The sequence below is a fragment of the Electrophorus electricus genome, chromosome 19, assembly GCF_013358815.1.
Source record: "Electrophorus electricus isolate fEleEle1 chromosome 19, fEleEle1.pri, whole genome shotgun sequence".
NCBI classification, from domain to species: Eukaryota; Metazoa; Chordata; class Actinopteri; order Gymnotiformes; family Gymnotidae; genus Electrophorus; species Electrophorus electricus.
Genome location: NC_049553.1, coordinates 5,355,749 through 5,374,081, shown reverse-complemented (window position 1 = coordinate 5,374,081; position 18,333 = coordinate 5,355,749). Strand labels below are relative to the sequence as shown.

Here is an 18,333-nt window from a genome sequence, read left to right as displayed (position 1 = left end):
TTTTGCCAACTCTCCCAAACTGCCTGAGCTGCTCTTTATAAAGTCTGAGTTTTGCACTCTCTGTCAGCTCTCTCTTTATTCAATTGTCATGCGTTAAATTTTGGCTAAAGACAATCCTGAAATCTAAACACCTTCATTGCTTGTAGCCTAGTACTTTGCCAAAGAATTGGGACAGTGAAGTCATATCCAAAGTAGACCCAAAATAAACAGTCATACTTTGAACATGTTTTTCATATTTCTCTTTTCAGGTCAAACCATATCTGCTTGGGTATACAACATATACAACAAAACTGACTTCATTGTCCAGATAAGTAACTATACAAGATGAGAATCGTGGAGAGAAAACAACAAAATCTGTCATATCTGTCATACCCTATCAGTCTGTAATTTATTAGGATATCTAGTGTGCATGTAAAATCTCTGGCATAACTGTTTTGCACTAAAGTAAATACTCCAGTACTAAGGCATATCTTTAACTCCTAAAGTCCATTAATAATTTCCCCCCCCCCCCCCCCCCCCCCACGAGTACTAACAGTTTTTACGTGTTTAGATTTTTTTTGATCATATCCTTGGGAGTGATAACAGACAGTCAGCACTGGACTGACGAACAGCTGTTCCATTACCATATAAGGAGCCCTGCTCAAGCCTGAAAAAGAGCGCTTATAACTGTACCGTTACTACTTCACTTTCCTACTAATACTAGAGTTGCATTATATTTTTAAAAGTAGCTGAAACTGCTGAAGGATACATACGCAAGATATACCAGCGCAGGCTCACATCTCAAGTTCATATTACCTAACATTTTGTTAAAGTATTATACCTTGTAGTGCATTTTGCGTAGTATCCATAACTACGCAGTCATTTAGGTAGGCTTAGTTTTCCTGTAAGCAATACTGACTTTGTCATAGTTGCCTCAACTCCAATTTAGCGGGTACGAATTGTTTTGCACCGTGTAACAAAAAGGTATCATTTGAATAAACCAAGAGTTCATCCGCTGTACTTTTAAAACTCCAAGAAGCAATACAGCAATGTCAGTCATAATTATCTCGCTCTGAAATTGTAAATTTTTGAACCTGTGTTGCTCATCGCTAAGCAAATGCCAGATGTTCTACGTTATTATTACCATTAACTTCATCTCACCTGATACACCTGGAGAGGATGGTGAGGTTCTGCGTCGCTTTGACGCAGAAGAAACCCCCAGGGCGCTCGGCCGCGCACCGTTATACAGACGTAGTCCCCTGTTCCCATTCCTTAAGACGCACCCCCGGCTTCCACCTTTGCGCTGTTCACAAGCCTAGGAAGAATGAAGTTTGTTCGGAAGAATCTCTCAAGTGGTTTAGGTAAGTATACAGCCACAACACATCATGTCCAGCCCACTTTTAGCGTCATTACTCTGAGGCCTGCCCATATAGAAGTCTATCGGCCAAGCTTGAACTTGAGAGCCTGGAAAATCTAAGGGAATTTCGGAATCACATTAAATCAAATCAGATAAACGTTTGGTTATGAAGGCATACTCTGTGTGGTAAACAAAAACTTAATCAGCAGGGAATGTTTTGATGATACCCATGGGAAAAAATACAGCTTTCACCTGAAAGAGTAACTGAACTTCAGAATATAGCTTTGGTTACGGTAAGGTTAGCGTTGTTATTAAACTGTTGGCAGACCAGTATTTATAGAAATACATAGCCTACATTTAGGCTACGGCTCGTTACTTCCTACATCAGGTCTTTACGTTTGCAAAGCTACATCTGCTAGTGAAATGTGAATAGTAAGACGACTACACTGAAATGTTTTTATTTTCATGCATTGCATTGCATTGCTTTATATGTCATTAGACTAAACTTAGTACATTCGTTTTAGTTTTTAACGTAAGCGTAACATCTCGAAATTCTTACACATTTTCCCTAAGAGTTTGTGTTAGGCGTAATTAAAACGACTCGTAAGACGAGTAATTATGTTTTATATTTGTTGTCCAGGATTTTATCTTCCGCTCCGTTTTGTCGATGGTTTTACTACGTACTTCTGCATCTTTGCTGACGTGTAGCGGGTCTCATCACTGTGCGCGTGCGCAGTAGCAGCAGCAGACTAACGCTGGCTCGTACGCAGAGACCGGTGCCGTGGGCTTGACGTGGCATTCCCGTTACGCTGTTCGAGCCTGCCACCAGAAAGGCCGTTCGACATTGTTTTACCTTTCAGGTAAGTTTTCTTTTCTTTTCTTTTTTTGTAATATTAGACACACGGTTCATTCATTTTAGGCAGTATAAGATCGTTCGTCTTCCAGCAGTAAATTATTAGGAAAGTTTAAGGCTTTTGTTCATTTCCGTCTGTGGTAGATAGGTTATGTTAGCTAACTTCAACTTTCTGCAATCCAATTTTATCCGTATAGCAGTGTTTGAACGGATGCAAAACGCTTTTAATGACAACCATATACATATGTGGCAGTGTTATTGTTGTTTAAACCCGCAATTGGGCTTAAAGTCTTCTTTGACGTGGCAGTCCTGGCAAAACGATGCTCTTATTTTGTTGTTGAAGTATACCGAAAGCGTGATTCAATCTACTGTTACCTCCCAGGAAACAATTTTTTATATGGTTTTCTTGGATAAACTTTACCTAGCTATGTGTTTGGACCTTCACTCAGCTGATGGCAGCTTGATGTGTGAAACATCTGCACAGGCCACTATTCTAGAGGACTCGATTCATACGTGACAAGGCGAATTAACTGATTAATTATTTTATTTATTAATGTAAATGTTTTGGCATATGTTTATGTTTGTGGAAAGGTGTTATTTGGTTTGTGAGTTATGACAGTTGTTGACTAAATTTGTAGCCACACTGGAGGACTTGAATTTAAAAACCAATTTGCAGGCCTGTGGTTTAGATGACATATTAAATCTGCACAGAGGACGACAGAGAAGATGAACCATAATCATTCCCTCACCCCCCCCTTAAAGAAAAAAAATTGAACGTTGTCAAACAGATTGACAGGCAATGTTTTCACTTCCATTATCTCTGAATAGTCCATTGGTAAAAGTCCCTCTTGCATATCACCAAGACCTGGTATAAAATATGGTATGAGCGGAACTAGAGCAATTCGGAAGGTTGTAATTTCAGAGTACAGATGGAATAACCTGATATTTACTCAAGTTGTAGAAACTTCAGCATTGCAACACAAAGAGAGCATCACCACTAAAGGTAGAGTGGATGTCTAGATATTAATGTAATTAATGTAAATGTAAAAGCCATAAACAGTGTACCGTGCCATTGGTACTGACAATATCATACAGCTCTCCTTAACACAAAACAGTATGTGTATTATTGCAAGTTTAAAAGTGTTCAAAACTAAACATGTATTCAAAACCTCACTACAGGTTGCTGTTTTTCTCGGAGTCTGGAATGAGCGAACTCTAACAGGAGATGAGCCAGCAGGGTTATGTTGCTACACCGCCTTATTCCCAGGCCCAGCCGGGAATGGGAGGATACCCCACTGGATTTGGGGCTCCCCCTCCGCAGTCTCACTATGGCCACTACGGAGCCCCAGCACAGCCCTTTGCTCCCCAGGCAGCAGGTATGAAGTTCCCCAAGTCTCGTACTTACTTCAGACAGGTCTCGTCTTGTCCTTACACGTTTGAAATGTGACTGTGCAGACTAACCTGATACAAGCTGGCTGTGCTTTCATATTTATGTATTTATACACACATTACATATGTATTATAGTTATATTATAATAAATATACATATTTTACATATTAATATATTTCAATTTCAGATATGCTAACTATATACTTAAAAAGCCCTCCTCCCATGATGTATAAAAGTCTTCTCTCATTTCCCCATGCTACACTACTCAGACTGAACACAGATTACGAGAATCATTTTAAAACATAAAACACTAATCTTTAAACTTGTAATCTGTTAAATTTTCACTTTCTCACCATAGCCTAATTGCTTGCTGCTGGAAAAGTTTTCAAGTTGAATTTTAGTAGGCAGTAATCCCTTGGTGATGTGGTTATCTTATGGCCCTTTCCATAAATGTGTTCTAGGTATGCTCAAGACTGCAGCATCCGGTCCATCTGGGATGCCTCCATCTCTCGTGTCTGTCCAACATGGGTCTTCCATTCAGCAGAATGGCGCACACCCTCAGAAGTAACTTAACTCTGCCCTCAGTTTGAACAGTTTCATCCATGGTTTTTTCCTCTTGTGTTAAGGTGACCGCTTTGGAGATTTGATTAAAATCTCAAATAAGCTTTTCCTACCTTTAGGTATCCACCTCTTCCTGCAGACTCTGCCCCTGCCATGTCTCCCTATGGACAGCCCCCTCAACGACCGTACCACAGCATGCCACAGGCCACACCTCCAACACAGCAGATCACCAATCAGATGAGTGCAATGAACATTGGTGGATATGGTAGGTTTAGTGACACTCTTTTTCCTTGCACTTTTTTCCTTTCTGATGAAATGTACAGTTTTTGCACACGTGATTTCTGAACATGTATCTGTTTTCTTTATCTAGCCCCAAACCCCATTCAGTCTCCTCAGTCACCCACCAGTTCAGCAGCACCGCAGCCTTTCCAAATGTCTCCACCAACACCAATGGGACATGCACCCTTGTCTCCACAAGGCCCTCAGCTTCCTCCATTAAGTGCATGTCCACCAATGGCTGCTAGCCCACCTGTGGGTGTTCCACCAATGGTAATGCCTAACTGTCAGCCAGGCTCTCCCCTCATGGGTGGAGGCGGATTCCAGCCACAAGCAGGACCTCAGGGATTTCCTCAGCAGCCAGGTAACAGGGGCTTGATAGTTTTACAAAACTTTAAGTGTCATTGCAAATGCAGCATACTCTATTGGGATCATGTATGTGAACAAATGTAATACTAAATGTAAAAACATGATTGATTTGAATACCTTAAATTTTTAAAAGTGCATGTTGGCAACTACGTGTTCTACCTTGGAAAATGCAATCAATGTGTCATCAACATTCATTCACCGTCATAACCACTGTTATATACCCAGATGTTGCGTAATCATTATCGGATAACAGCGAAGCCTGATAATACACTCATGAGGTGCGGCAGATTCTCTGTCATCCAGCCTAAGTGTTGCTCTGGCTGTAGGGTCGTATGGCGGCCAGGTCCCAGGGTCTCAGATGGCAGGGCCACCGGCAGGCGCTTTCCCAGGAGCATTTCCTGGAGGTGCTGCTCAGATGGCTGGACCTCCTCAAAAGAAACTGGATCCCGACTCCATACCTAGCACAGTAAGAACATTTGTCAAAAATATATAATGATCAGTAAAGTGTGGTTTTATGGTGGTAGTATCATGATTGGAGTTGAAAATGTTGAATTAATTTGTGATGAGCCGGGTAGATTGTGTAAAATATCATTTTGATTGGTAAGAAGTCCAGTATTTACAATGGCCCTTTAAAATGATGTTACTCTCTGCTAAACAGACTCAAGTGATTGAAGATGACCAGGTTAAGAGAGGCGGTCAGCTCTACACCACAAACCTCAGGGGTCAGGTGCCACCCTTTGTCACGACCAGTTTCTCAGTCCAGGATCAAGGTGAGTGCTGTGGCAAAGTGCCTGACTCTCAGATCCAGCTATAACCATGAAACATTTGAAGACCTAGATTAATTATAATAATGTAAAAAGGTTATATGATTCAAATTTTATATGATTTAAACAGTTGCAGGACATCTTATAAAAAGTTAAAATAACCTATTTTTGGGTAAAATGTTTTACTGTTGTTACAGGAAATGCTAGCCCCAGGTTTATGCGGTGCACCACCTATTCGTTCCCCTGTACCTCAGACCTTGCCAAGCAGTGCCAGGTGCCTCTGGCAACCATCATCAAACCTTTAGCCAGTGTCCCCAAGAATGAAGTACGTAGTTGCTTTTCAGTGGTTCTTATGTTTTACCTTAAACTGGTTTGTTTCTCTGAAGTTCGTCAAAAAGAATGTGTCGTCATTACTACTACTACCATTAATACTACTACCATTAATACTACTCTTACTATTATTAATATTACCACCATTAATAATACTATTACTATTATTAATACTACTACTACTATTAATACTACTACCATTAATAATACTACTACTATTATTAAAACTACTACCACCACTTCTACATCTACTACTACTGCTATCATTTCTCCTACCACCACTGCTACTACCATTTCTGCTAACGGGCTTGTGACTTGTATGTGACAGTATGATGGTTTTGTTCCATCATCCATGTATTGTTGAGGTTTGCAGGTGTTGTGTGGTCCAGGAGTCTTTTCTCAGTCAGTCTCACCATTCTGGATGTGACAGCTCCGTGCCACACAGCCTTTTTAGGAAATGTTATTGTGTTCGGACTGAAGAGCCTTAATTAGTCTAATCTTCAGTGTCTGGAGAACACGTCAGATGAAAGTTTTCCAGCTCTGTCAATAAAAACAGAGCTAAATCAGGCTTGCATCCCACTCTTTCAGCACCAGCCACCGGCCAGAAGAAGACAGTGCAAGCATGGTTAATACACAGGGATTATGATGTTAGACTGTGGCTATATTACATTACTTCTTACTTATGCTACAGTTACAACAACATTACAGCCACACGGTATATTATGCATGCATAGACATTGGGGGGGCAGGGGGGGGCTTTTGTCTTGCCTATTGTAAACACTGATTTCTGTTCATTTTCCCTTTGACTTTGCCTCACCCATCTCTGTTTCATCTCAGAAATGTGCACTGCATGACGATACTTTAAAACAAGTGATGTTAATCAGCTGCATGTCTTCCAGAATCAACTGAAAGATGTCCTCTCCTCTTTTTTTATGCAGGAAACAGCCTATACCAATTAGTTTTGCATCTGCTTCTTAAACTTATGATTGCATTTTAGTTACCAGATATAAGAACCATATGAGTGTGGATAAATGCCTCATAGACTGCATTACAGGCAGTGGTACCTCATATGCGACATTATATATAGTAATAATAAGCACTGAGAGAATGTGCATTGCAGTTCAAAGCAATAAACGTATGTCTGTGTCTTCTCTCGGTTCTGTTTTTCTGTTCCAGACTCCCCTGTACATTGTAAATCATGGAGAGGCAGGGCCCATACGCTGTAACCGCTGTAAGGCCTACATGTGTCCCTTCATGCTGTTCATCGACGGTGGGCGACGCTACCAGTGTGGTTTCTGTAACTGTGTTAATGAAGGTGGGTACTGCTCAGTATTTCAGCTTTAACAATTTAAAGACTGTAGAGCAAAAACCTGTATTCCCCCCCCCCAGTTCCTGTCCAGTACTTCCAGCACCTGGACCACATGGGCCGCAGACTGGACATGTATGAAAGGCCCGAGCTATCCCTGGGCTCTTATGAGTTTACCGCTACTCTGGATTACTGCAAGGTAACACTCTGTTTTCAGCCCCCTCTAAACAATACCTTACACATGAGCATGGACACTGAGGCTCTGGATAAACCTAATACTAAATAACGTTTATGGCATCACCCATGTTTCACATACTATTATAATGTTAAAGCTTTGTACAGATAAAATATGGCTAATACAGGTATATTTTAGGATAGATAATGAATACTGTTTGTGAGTGTAGAATGTGACATATACGCTGGACATCGAAAATGTTTCCGTGAATTACATCTGATATTAATCAGCAAATATCAACAAAAGGGATTCAGACAAGAAAACATTTGAGAAAACAGTTGGATTCTTTGATTCTCCTGCACACAGTCGGTATGCCCTGGGAGGTAACTGAAGGAACTTAATTTCTTGGCTGTCAGTCATTTTTTACTCAAGGATGGGTGATTAAATCCAAGGCCCAGCACTGTAGCAGTTTACAGCCTACAAAGGATTATTTTCATAAAGAATGCCCTAGGTATCTTATTACAAGCTTTCACACAGTGGCCATGCACAAAATTACACATTTGACAACATTTGTTAGTAAATTTTGGCAGTTTAAGTATCAATAAACTGATTTAAATGTCTTGTTAGTGAGTTTGAAGCTCCATGAAGCATATTTGCTGAAGCATTGTCTTCTTTTAAACTACTGTCAGCAACTGCAAATTGATTCCATTGGCAATTGTACAATTAAAATGTACTTGCAACAAATCTAAAAGCTGACTAGTCAAGGTTTTGGGTTTGCTCCTTCTCTTAAGAGTCTTAAATGACCCCACTCCTCCTGCCTGATCCTAGCTGCCTGTCTCTCTCCCTCTCTGCTGTTTATTAATGTTTAGAATTCTGCTTGAGTCCTGTATTAAACAAAAACCTTGGAGGTGGTCCCTGCTGCACACCGTTACCCAGGAAACAAAACAGTGTGCAGTTAGGCCTCCTCCCACTGTTCTCCTTTTGATAAGAATGTCGAGGTTGGAATGTGTATGGTCAGATGGCTTCATCCGTGTCCATGCTTGCTTATGTTTTGGCCTAATAGGAACTTTTAATATCTCTTTAATGTTTCAGGTAGATTGCAGATTTCAGGGCCAAAAATATTTGTAAGCCGTTGCAGTTCACTGAATATGGCTTAGAAGGTCCTGTGTTCTTTGTCTGTATCAGCAGCAGGTCTGTAAATATGGTCTCAAAAAGTGGTATGGCCCATTGGCCTTTGCAGGTCTGATGGTGTGTCAAAGCCAGTTAGAATTTATTATAATGAATGTGCATTTCCGGTTTTTGTCAGGATTGTAATTAGGTCTTTTGGAAGGTTCAGCTTCTGTGTATGTATGTGGTGATTTTTATGTCTTCGTCTTCCCTTTCTCAGAACAATAAGCCTCCCAATCCTCCGGCTTACATCTTCGTGATTGACGTCTCCTACAACAACATAAAGAGTGGCCTTGTCAAACTGATATGCGATGAACTGAAGACACTTTTGGATCAACTTCCAAAGTGAGTGAGGGGGCTCTTTTTACTGTTGTTTGTTACAGTTACTTTGAGTTGATCCGTTCAGACAGGCTGGAGTAGGTGTTTCACTACGAAGCAAAACTGTATGTGAAGCATATCCATTGCCATAGGTAACAGAAGTGGAACTTGTTGTTTAAGTGTGGTTTCAGCATGTAATCTGAAGAAACACTTCACTGACCAATAGCTCGCATTGAGCTGCTATTCACAATGGGTCTGCTCGTGCCCTCATCATCCTCAACTTAAGCACTTCATCAAAAGTCCTGGTCATCTCTCAACCTTAACTGTCCAGGGTCTGCTTTCTTAACACCAGTCCAGCATTGCTCATGCAGCGATGCCTATCAGCATAACATTAGCCTTATCAAGCGTTGCTGTCATCGTTGCACTCCCCACTCACAAAGCCAGCGTGCGGGCTGTTGAGCACACTTCTGCTGCGTTGCCCAGAGAAAGCCCTCACTGTCATGCCAACATTTTCTCAGGTGGAACGGGGCTGCGTCTCGGTTGTTGTCCGCTTGGAACGCAACCAAGTCCACCAGGAAAAGGCAGCCGGTTCCATGCCAAATATGGTCACAAGAGCATACATAAAAAAAAAAAAAAAAAAAAAAAAGACAGAGAGCAATAAGACACAACAAATACCAAATCCATGCAGCTGAGTGTTCCAGTATCTCATCGTTCGACAATTCCTGCCTGCAAGGTTATTGTTTGTTTGTTTGTTTGTTTGTTTTGCGGGGGATGACAAAGGAAGGTAGGGGTGTGTAAATGGTGTGGGTGGAGGTTCTGCAGCTAGCTCAAAGCATTGAATGGTCCGTGCCGCTTCCTCCGGCCTGCGGGAAAGTGGCCTTTTGATCCAGGAGTGTGTATTTCTCTCCTGTGAAACCCCCTTTTCGTCCTCCGCCAGCTCCTGCGGGTACGTCCATATTTGTTTGGAAAACTGACCTCACCCCAAAAGCACTCCGGTAGTGCACTCCAAATAAGCCTGCGGTATTAAATCTGATTTCTCCCCTCTGTTTCTGGCTTTGCTCACTAGAGCGCTTGCATTTAATGAAAACCACATTGAACACCAAATGTCTTTCTGTGACTCGGGGTTTGCCCCAAGAATCAACAGTAAGGAATAGAGTACATTAGAAAGGGCAGGCAGCTGGGAGCTGAACTCGGTAGTACAACTTATGTCGGCAATTTCATTTCTCATCTGGACTTGAGCCTGAAAATGTGCTGAGCTGATAGGGGCTGATATTCCCAGTTTTGGAGTTGCATTGGTTTTGAATCTGTTCTTTGTATGGATAATGGCAGGATTGGCCTGTGGACATGTGTGACTCCAGTCAGTTGCATTTTACAATCTTACAAATTTAAGCCAGAGAAAAATGCAAATCTCAGACACAGATGTCATTTGTATTTGGAAATCTTTTATGTTCTTACTTGAAGAGGTCAAATGCAGTCTCTGCTCTCTGGATATTAGCTACATGATAACAGGGCATAAGTCAGTCACTTTTGCATAGTTTTCTTAAAAGAAACAGAATTCTTGGATGACTACTATATCATGCACAGGGTGTAAGCTCAAATAATTGCAGCCTTGTTCTGCTCACATGAGACTTGTTAACTCTACCAGTTAATACAGTGTATACATCCTGAACATCAGGTAGCCTAATAAATCAAATTTATACTGCAAAACATTTTGACCATTTGCAGAACCATTTTGAAGCAGTTATGCAGTTGTTAACACTATATTATTTGACATTTTCTTACTTTCTACATGGTGTGTGTGCGTGTACTTTTGACTTTTGCTCTCTGTTTCAGTGATAAGGCAGAAGAGATAAGAGTGATTTGTAATTGAAAGCATACAAGTGATCACGTTCTTCACGTAATTATTTTTCCTTCGTAAAAGGTTTGTTCTCATTTTTGCCATATCGTGTAACAGCATAAACCAGCTCGTATGTGCTCTGGCTTTCTGTTGCTGTGGGCATGTTGTCCTAGTGGCTTGTCTAATTGGGAGTCAAATCTAAGAGCTGCTTATCCAAATGACCTCACTTCTTTTTTTCCTTTTTTTTTTTTTTTTTTTTTTGCTGTTCTTGGAATGTGTTCTTGGGCACGTTGTCTTAAGTTAGCGTTCAAGCAATGATTTATGTTAAGGAAGTGGCTTTCAACACTACACATACACAAGCCTCTCTGAACTGGCCTTAGTATGAAAGAAAACATTTCTCTTTGACCCTGACTTCAAATCTGACATCATTCTGACAAATAGATCATATTGACAAATATTTCCCAGTCTACCTTGCTCTGTCCACTAATGTTTTCTCCATGAAATTGTTTGGCGCTGCCTGTTTCTTAGGTTTTATGGAACTCAAGACCACGATGATAACCACCATAATCAATCCCAGAAACCTAGCTTCCTTGCAGGACATGATTTGAAACAAGCTTTGATATTCTGGTTAGATGTGATCAAAGCGCTGGTACATTTGTTTAATTGAGTTCACTGAATTCATTTATTGGCTCATTTTGTGCTATTAGCACAAGATGTTGACATTTTATGGAATGGATTAGAGATGGCACCGATCTGATACCACGTATGGGAATTGGATCTATAACAGCAAAAAATGCTGAAATGTATATCAGTAAAGACATTTTTTAAGGAAACTGCTATCCGAAATCCAGCATGAAAATAGGACATCAGTGCTTTGTAGCAGCGCACCGTATGTGATAGCAGTCAGGTTAGAGCAGGTCACACATCAGCAGGCTAGTTTGAGCACAGTTTATACACTGTTGTAATGGTAGTTTTCTTCACATGTGACGATCAGAAACAATTATTACAAATTACAAATATCCATGCATTCGCACGTGTGTCCTGCTTTCCATTGCTAATCCTTTTGACAATCAAGTTTGGAGAACACGTTATCTGCCTTCTAGTGAGCGCATTTCAACGAGACAAAATTGGGTTTTAACACCGTTCACTGCCATGGATCCGCGACCAGCAGTGATTTAGGTATTAATCTGTTCTTTAAAAGGACAAACGAATATGTTTCCAGTTTGACCGTGATGTAAAGGAAGTTCAGAGTCTGGAAAAGGAGAAAGAGAAAACAAACCTGCCAGAAACTGATTCGGTTTATAAACGAACATATAAAGCACTCCCTTTCTTAAATTCATAAAGTCAGTTACTGTATGGCTTTAGTGTATTCAAACCACATGAAAAAAACATTAAAACTGCTGTTTGTCGTTAGCCTAGTTAGTTTTAAGGTGAACTGGAAATTTTGAATAAGAAGCTAGAGAATAAGCTAACTATCCATAGCTTTGTATTTTTTTGACTAAAAAGAATAGCCATCTTGTAATCGTTATCAGAATTAAATTTCTATTGGTTTTAAGCAGAGGTCAAGTGAAGAGACACTCAGAGTACAGGTAGGCAGCTGTATTGAGCAGTGCAGGTGAGAGTGAAATGAGTGTGTGTGTGTATGTGTGTATATGTGTGTGTGTGTGTGTGTGTGTGTGTGTGTGTGTGTGTGTGTGTTGGGGGGGTATGTACAGTGCAACTGTGAACCAAAGTGATGAATAAGGCAATAATATCTCACTGACAGACACTGACTGTAAGGCAGTGGAAAAAACTCAATTTCACGAGTGAGTGAGGCAGCCGTATTGAGCAGTGAGGGTGAGAGTGAGTGAGTGCGTGTGTTCGTGTGTGTTAGGGGTGAGTACAGTACAGCTGTGAACCAAGGTGATGAATAAGGCAGTCTCACTAAGAGAGACACTAACTGTAAGGCAATAAAAAAAAAAAACATGCCTTTCCCCCAAACAACTGAACAAACAGCTTGATATCATATCAGTATCTATATCTGCGGATGTTTAACTGTATGATGTCGGATCGGATGGAATTACATGGATTTAAATGGAATCGGTTCAAACCAATGGAATTAAATGCAGGACAAGTCACCAAAGGACCTCTAAGACCCACAGTGATCTCTAAGATCTTTTTAATGACAGACATCATCGTTTGTTCTAATAAAAATGTATATGGCATATATACAATTACACAATCTGGCGTTTTCCCGTCCTGACCTTGGTAGTAACACTGCCCTGCACGTTTTCCCCCCCATTCTTCTAACACACCTTGAACTCTAGGATGAGGACTGGAGAATCCATGAAAATATATTGTTTGTGCACGCGCACACTTATGACAGACGGTTCTTTGGGACATTTGGTTTTTAGAGAGGAGGGGGCTGAGGGTTCAGCCATCAAGGTGGGCTTCGTCACCTACAACAAGATCCTGCACTTCTACAATGTGAAGAGTGCCCTGGCTCAACCCCAGATGATGGTGGTCTCGGACGTGGCTGAGATGTTTGTGCCACTGCTCGACGGGTTCCTTGTCAACTTTCAGGAGTCACGAGCTGTCATCAACAAGTAGGGTCTTAAAACTATTCTTCTTAACTTTAAGGTGCTGGATACATTAGGTAGACATGACAAGTGTTGTGAGGCTTGCAAAAACAGCCACTGTAGCGTCTTAAATGTTTCTGGGCAGTGGTAGAAGCATTATACTGTTGTAGGGTACTAAAACATAACTTTCTTGTTAAAAGCAAGCCTTACTTTTTGCATACCTTTGTAGATATGAAGCAAGAATGTGATTTCACTCCAAGCCAATACCAAATTGGTCAATTCTAAATATAAAATACAAGATCTTCTTGCTGTGTCAAAGCTGTTAGAATAGAAGCAATAAATATCACTTGGAATAGAATTATCATACTAATTGTTGAGAATCTTATATTTTTTGTGTTTGTTTTTTTATAGCTTGTTGGAGCAGATCCCAGACATGTTTTCTGACACCAACGAGAGTGAGACTGTTTTTGCCCCAGTCATCCAGGCCGGAGTGGAGGCACTAAAGGTAGAACCAAACATCCATGCAATTTGATATTCCAACTTCAAAATGATTTGGGATGCTTCATTTATATAGCAGATTCTTTGTTTTAGCTAACCAAAATGCTTATTTGGTTCCTTTATGAAATAAACTTTTACTCAGCCCTCCCCCAGCTCTGTGGATTTGGAGAGTGTTCTGCTGTTGTGTGACAGATTTTTATAATATGCAATGTCCCACTAACCTCCCACAGCCTTGAAGCTAATGTAAAGCACAATTACCATTGATGGCAGCTGAACCCACTCTCTGTCCTCAGGCAGCTGAGTGCAGCGGTAAGCTCTTTATCTTCCACTCCTCGCTCCCCATGGCGGAAGCTCCGGGCAAACTGAAGAACAGGGATGACAGAAAGCTGGTGAACACAGAGAAGGAAAAGGTGGCCCATTAATTAATTCCATCGAAATTACATTTTGAACACAGCACAGCAGGAAAAATGGTCTTACAAAAGGAAGCACATTTGTTAAAGTACTTTTGGAACGCAAGGCTAACGTATGTGCGTGTGTGTTTGCAGACCCTGTTCCAGGCACAGCGTGGCATCTATGAGCAGCTGACTAAAGAGTGTGTGAACCAGGGTTGTTGTGTGGATCTTTTCCTGTTCCCAAACCAGTATGTGGACTTGGCCACAATGGCCGACGTTCCTGCGCACACTGGCGGCTCAGTGTATAAGTACAGCAACTTCCAGGTTTGTGTCTTCACAACCACACAAGTGTCATCGACACACGCCATTCAAATAGGCTAGTTAAACATTCACCCTGACTCAGTTATCATAGGTTAAAGCCACGCTTGGGTTAGTCCACAGTGAAGCTTTGAATAAGTTGTTTCCCCATTGTAATTGTAGTGTTGTGAAACACTGCCCCCTTGTGATCTAGTGTCCAACATCACTCCTTTCAGGTCCAGGTAGATGGTCAACATTTCCTCAGTGATCTGAGGCAAGATGTGAAGAAGTCTATAGGATTCGATGCCATGATGCGTGTACGAACCAGCACAGGTACGACAGCCACTGCCAAGCAGTAAACAAGTCAGCAATTAAGCATTGGCTTGTTAAAGGCAGAGTCAGAGATTTGAAGAAACTGTATGTGATCGTGAGTTGCATTCTTAAGGTTTCAGGGCCACAGACTTCTATGGTGCCATCTATATGAACAACACCACAGATGTGGAGATGGCCGCAGTGGACTGTGAAAAGGCTGTTACGGTGGAATTCAAACATGACGACACACTCAGCGAGGACGTTGGGGCACTTATACAGGTCGGTGAGCTTATGCTACAAATCAGTGGCCCCTGTGTACCAACTCCACATGATGCAGATTAGCTTGCAGTGTTTGTGACAATTAAGAATCAAGAACCCCCCCCCCAAAAAAACCTGAACCAAACCCAGAAGATCCTTTACTGAGCTGTGACACGTTCCTGTGCCGTTCTCCCAGTGTGCTCTACTGTACACCTCCATCAGTGGGCAGAGACGTCTGCGTGTCCACAACCTCAGCCTGGCCTGCAGTTCTCAGCTGTCTGACCTCTACAAGAGCTGTGAGACAGATGCCCTCATCAACTTCTTCGCCAAGTCAGGTGACCCCACTGTCCCACGTGCCCCTTTCCCTACAACAACAACAACAACAACAACAACAGCTTTCCAGCATTACAGTGGAGCAGAAACACCACTCTTGTGTGCGTGTTCTCACATAACTCTGTCTGTCTCTGCTTGTGCCCCAGCGTACCACGCCATGCTGGCCCAGCCTGTGAAGGTGGTCAGGGAGATCCTGGTGAAGCAGACGGCCCATATGCTGGCCTGCTACAGGAAGAACTGCGCCAGCCCCTCCGCCGCGAGTCAGGTATAAGCGAGAGGGCGCAGGCACGCAGAGCCACGCTTATGTTATGGGACCAGCAATTAGGGGAGAAACGTTGCGTTCTGTCGTCAAGTGAACTCCCAGCTTTGCTACATAATTCTAATGTTAATAAACATTTAGCATAATTGGAGCAATGACATGATGAGATTCCTGCCACCTGCCGCTGTCATCACACACAGCTGATCCTGCCCGATGCCATGAAGGTATTCCCCGTGTACATGAACAGCCTGCTGAAGACCCCAGCGCTGGTGGGCAGTGCCGAGCTCTCGACCGACGACAGGGCCTTTCATCGCCTCAGCGTCATGGCCATGGGGGTGGAGGAGAGCCAGGTCCTGTTCTACCCTCGACTCATTCCTGTGGTGAGGGCACGTTCACACAAGCACACACAGGGCAAAGGGGCAGGGAAGAGTTTGCGCTGCTTCGGAATAACATAACGATGCGCGCACGCACACACACACACACACACGCACCACGCACACACGTGCGCACACGCACACAAACACACACAGCCTGACATAGACTGCATTTTTGTTCAGCTGAACATTTCTTATATAGACCTCATATGTATCCACTTTTACCTATGTTAGTATTTCCCCGAAAGACTGAAACTACTGTTAAACCAGTGTGAATCGCTTGGCTTCGGTCCACCCCTCAGCACTCCATGGATGTAGCGAGCGAGGCGGTGCCCAGTGCGGTGCGCTGCTCCGAGGAGCGCCTGAGTGACACCGGGGCCTTCCTGCTGGAGAACGGCCAGTGCATATTCCTGTGGCTGGGTCAGGCCTGCCCTCCAGACATCATCCAGAACTTCTTCAACGTACCCTCCCTGGCCCACCTCGGCACCGACATGGTCAGTGACGGCACTGTCGCGCACACTCACGCAACAAATGTTCATCACGCACAGTGCGATTTCCCTCGATGTTGCTGAATCATGTTGCCACTCGCTAAACTGATCCCAGCTATTTTTCTTTATTGGAATCACATTTGGGCGTTCCGAATTGGACCGAGTCATTCCAAACCACACAAAATTGCCTTTGTTTGAACTGGCAACCACTGAATTGTAGTTGGAATGAAATTCAAGACAAGAATTCATACCCTTATCACCCCTAGCTATAGATAACAAACATGTAAGAATCCACGTCTGTGTCATGTTCCAGTTGATCACTGATGAGTTGTAATGTTATTGCAGAGTTCATTACCAGAGTTGGACAACGGCCACTCCAAGAAGCTTCACTCCATCATCTGTGCCATCTCCCAGCAGCGTTCCAGCTCCACAAAGGTACACACCTTCTTCCCTTACATTCATATGTTTGTTACTGCCATGGGGTCACAAGACCAAAGAGAAAAATGTTCCTTTAGAAAATGTTTGTCTCAAATGCATACAGTTAAAAGGCTTGACGGGCAAAGCTAAAAAGATTTTTTTTAAATGCGATTTGCTGAAATATGAAAATCTCTATGTATTGTAAAGGACTAGTGGGAGTGCTTCCAGTTATGTGCACTGGGCTTGTTTGCAGATGGTGATTGTGAAGCAGAAGGACAGATCAGAAATGCTGTTCCGTCAGCATCTAGTGGAGGATAAGGGTCTGTATGGAGGAGCATCCTACATGGACTTCTTGTGTTATGTCCACCGGGAGATCAGACAGCTTCTCACTTAATATGTGTGCACGCGCACATACACACTTATATACAAAGAGAATGTGTCTTAACACAACGCACATCTTGAACTTGCTTCTCTCTGGTCCCTTCAAATGACTGTACTCCCCTCCTGGGTGCACGCGTGCTTATTTTCTCCATTTCAATCAGAATTCAAGTTTGGAAATAAGTGGTTCCATTCTTGGCATTCTTGTGTGTACTGTTATATATTATGGTCTTCTGATGTGTAACATAGGATACAGAAAAAATGGTAAGGAAAAAAAGAAGGGAAAAATATCCTGTTTTTTTTTAATGAAGGTGATAATTAAAATGAACATTATATTTTAATATCATGACTATATAAAGAAAACCTCCTCATGAAAGCAAGAAAAAAAGTTTTTTTCTTTAACTTACCATGAAAGATAATGCTATGTCTATTAAATTAATAGATGACACCACTGGATAGTTACCCAATCTGAAAAAGACATAATGCAAAAGTGATATTTATTCACTACAAAGAGGGAACCCATTTGCATGCCTAACTCCTCACACTCTATTCTGGAACTGTCTTCATCTTTTTACAGCTAATTATACAGTAACTTTGTAAACCATGAATATTTATTTTCTGTGTTTAGCATCATGACAAAAACCCTACAATCTTAAGAACTAAGAACCAAAAGCAAGACAGCCATAAGCAAAACTCATGGAGTTTGTGCTTGTAGTGCTGCTCTAGCAGTCTGGCAATGAAGCTGGCGACAGCTGTTTATCATATTAAATCTGCCTTAATGCTTTTTTAAGAATGGTACTTCTCTTTCTCAATATTTTATTACGACTTGGGATATATTTGAAACAGTCTGATTTGTTTGCAGACATACCTCAGGTAATCCATGTACTACCATGGTGGAGCCTAGGCAGAGCCATTCATGTGCCATGTACCTGATTCTAAGAACTGATGCTGGGTGGTTGTATAGGTTGTTCTTTTTCTTTGCTTTTTATTTTATGAAAGGTGGATACATTTGTGGAGAGCATAATGTTCCATTTACATTTCTGCTTAAAGCCTTTATAAAACATTTTGATTAAAAGTGTACTCTTAA

General features: G+C 41.9%; 2 protein-coding genes across 5 annotated transcripts in view; one reads left to right on the top strand and one right to left on the bottom strand.

Annotated features, from left to right (window-relative positions):
* LOC113580471 (synaptopodin-2-like) overlaps nt 1-1,312 on the bottom strand; it is a 19,081-nt gene extending 17,769 nt beyond the window's left edge. Inside the window, exon 1 of one of the 2 annotated variants that reach the window (XM_027015031.2) lies at nt 1,141-1,312. In XM_027015031.2, coding sequence (XP_026870832.2) covers nt 1,141-1,248 — 108 coding nt within the window. In that variant the 5' untranslated portion in view covers nt 1,249-1,312. The remainder of the gene's footprint in view (nt 1-1,140) is intronic. The other variant, XM_027015030.2, reaches the window with a different exon arrangement.
* On the top strand, nt 1,262-18,333 carry sec24d (SEC24 homolog D, COPII coat complex component). 3 transcript variants are annotated; one of them, XM_027015033.2, is made up of 24 exons: nt 1,262-1,340; nt 1,977-2,196; nt 3,369-3,565; nt 4,041-4,143; nt 4,260-4,405; nt 4,511-4,780; nt 5,112-5,251; nt 5,444-5,555; nt 5,747-5,874; nt 7,056-7,194; nt 7,269-7,384; nt 8,748-8,872; nt 13,076-13,267; nt 13,652-13,745; nt 14,032-14,148; nt 14,284-14,454; nt 14,664-14,760; nt 14,873-15,018; nt 15,194-15,332; nt 15,477-15,595; nt 15,790-15,969; nt 16,266-16,457; nt 16,797-16,886; nt 17,122-18,333. In XM_027015033.2, exons 3-24 carry the CDS (start codon nt 3,415-3,417, stop codon nt 17,260-17,262), a joined length of 3,108 nt encoding a protein of 1,035 aa, XP_026870834.2. In that variant the 5' UTR covers nt 1,262-1,340; nt 1,977-2,196; nt 3,369-3,414; the 3' UTR covers nt 17,263-18,333. The 3 variants fall into 3 exon arrangements, with proteins under 3 accessions (XP_026870834.2, XP_026870833.2, XP_026870835.2); XM_027015032.2 differs by lacking the exon at nt 1,262-1,340 and adding an exon at nt 1,410-1,629; XM_027015034.2 differs by lacking the exons at nt 1,262-1,340; nt 1,977-2,196; nt 3,369-3,565 and having other exon boundaries at nt 4,045-4,143; nt 4,280-4,405.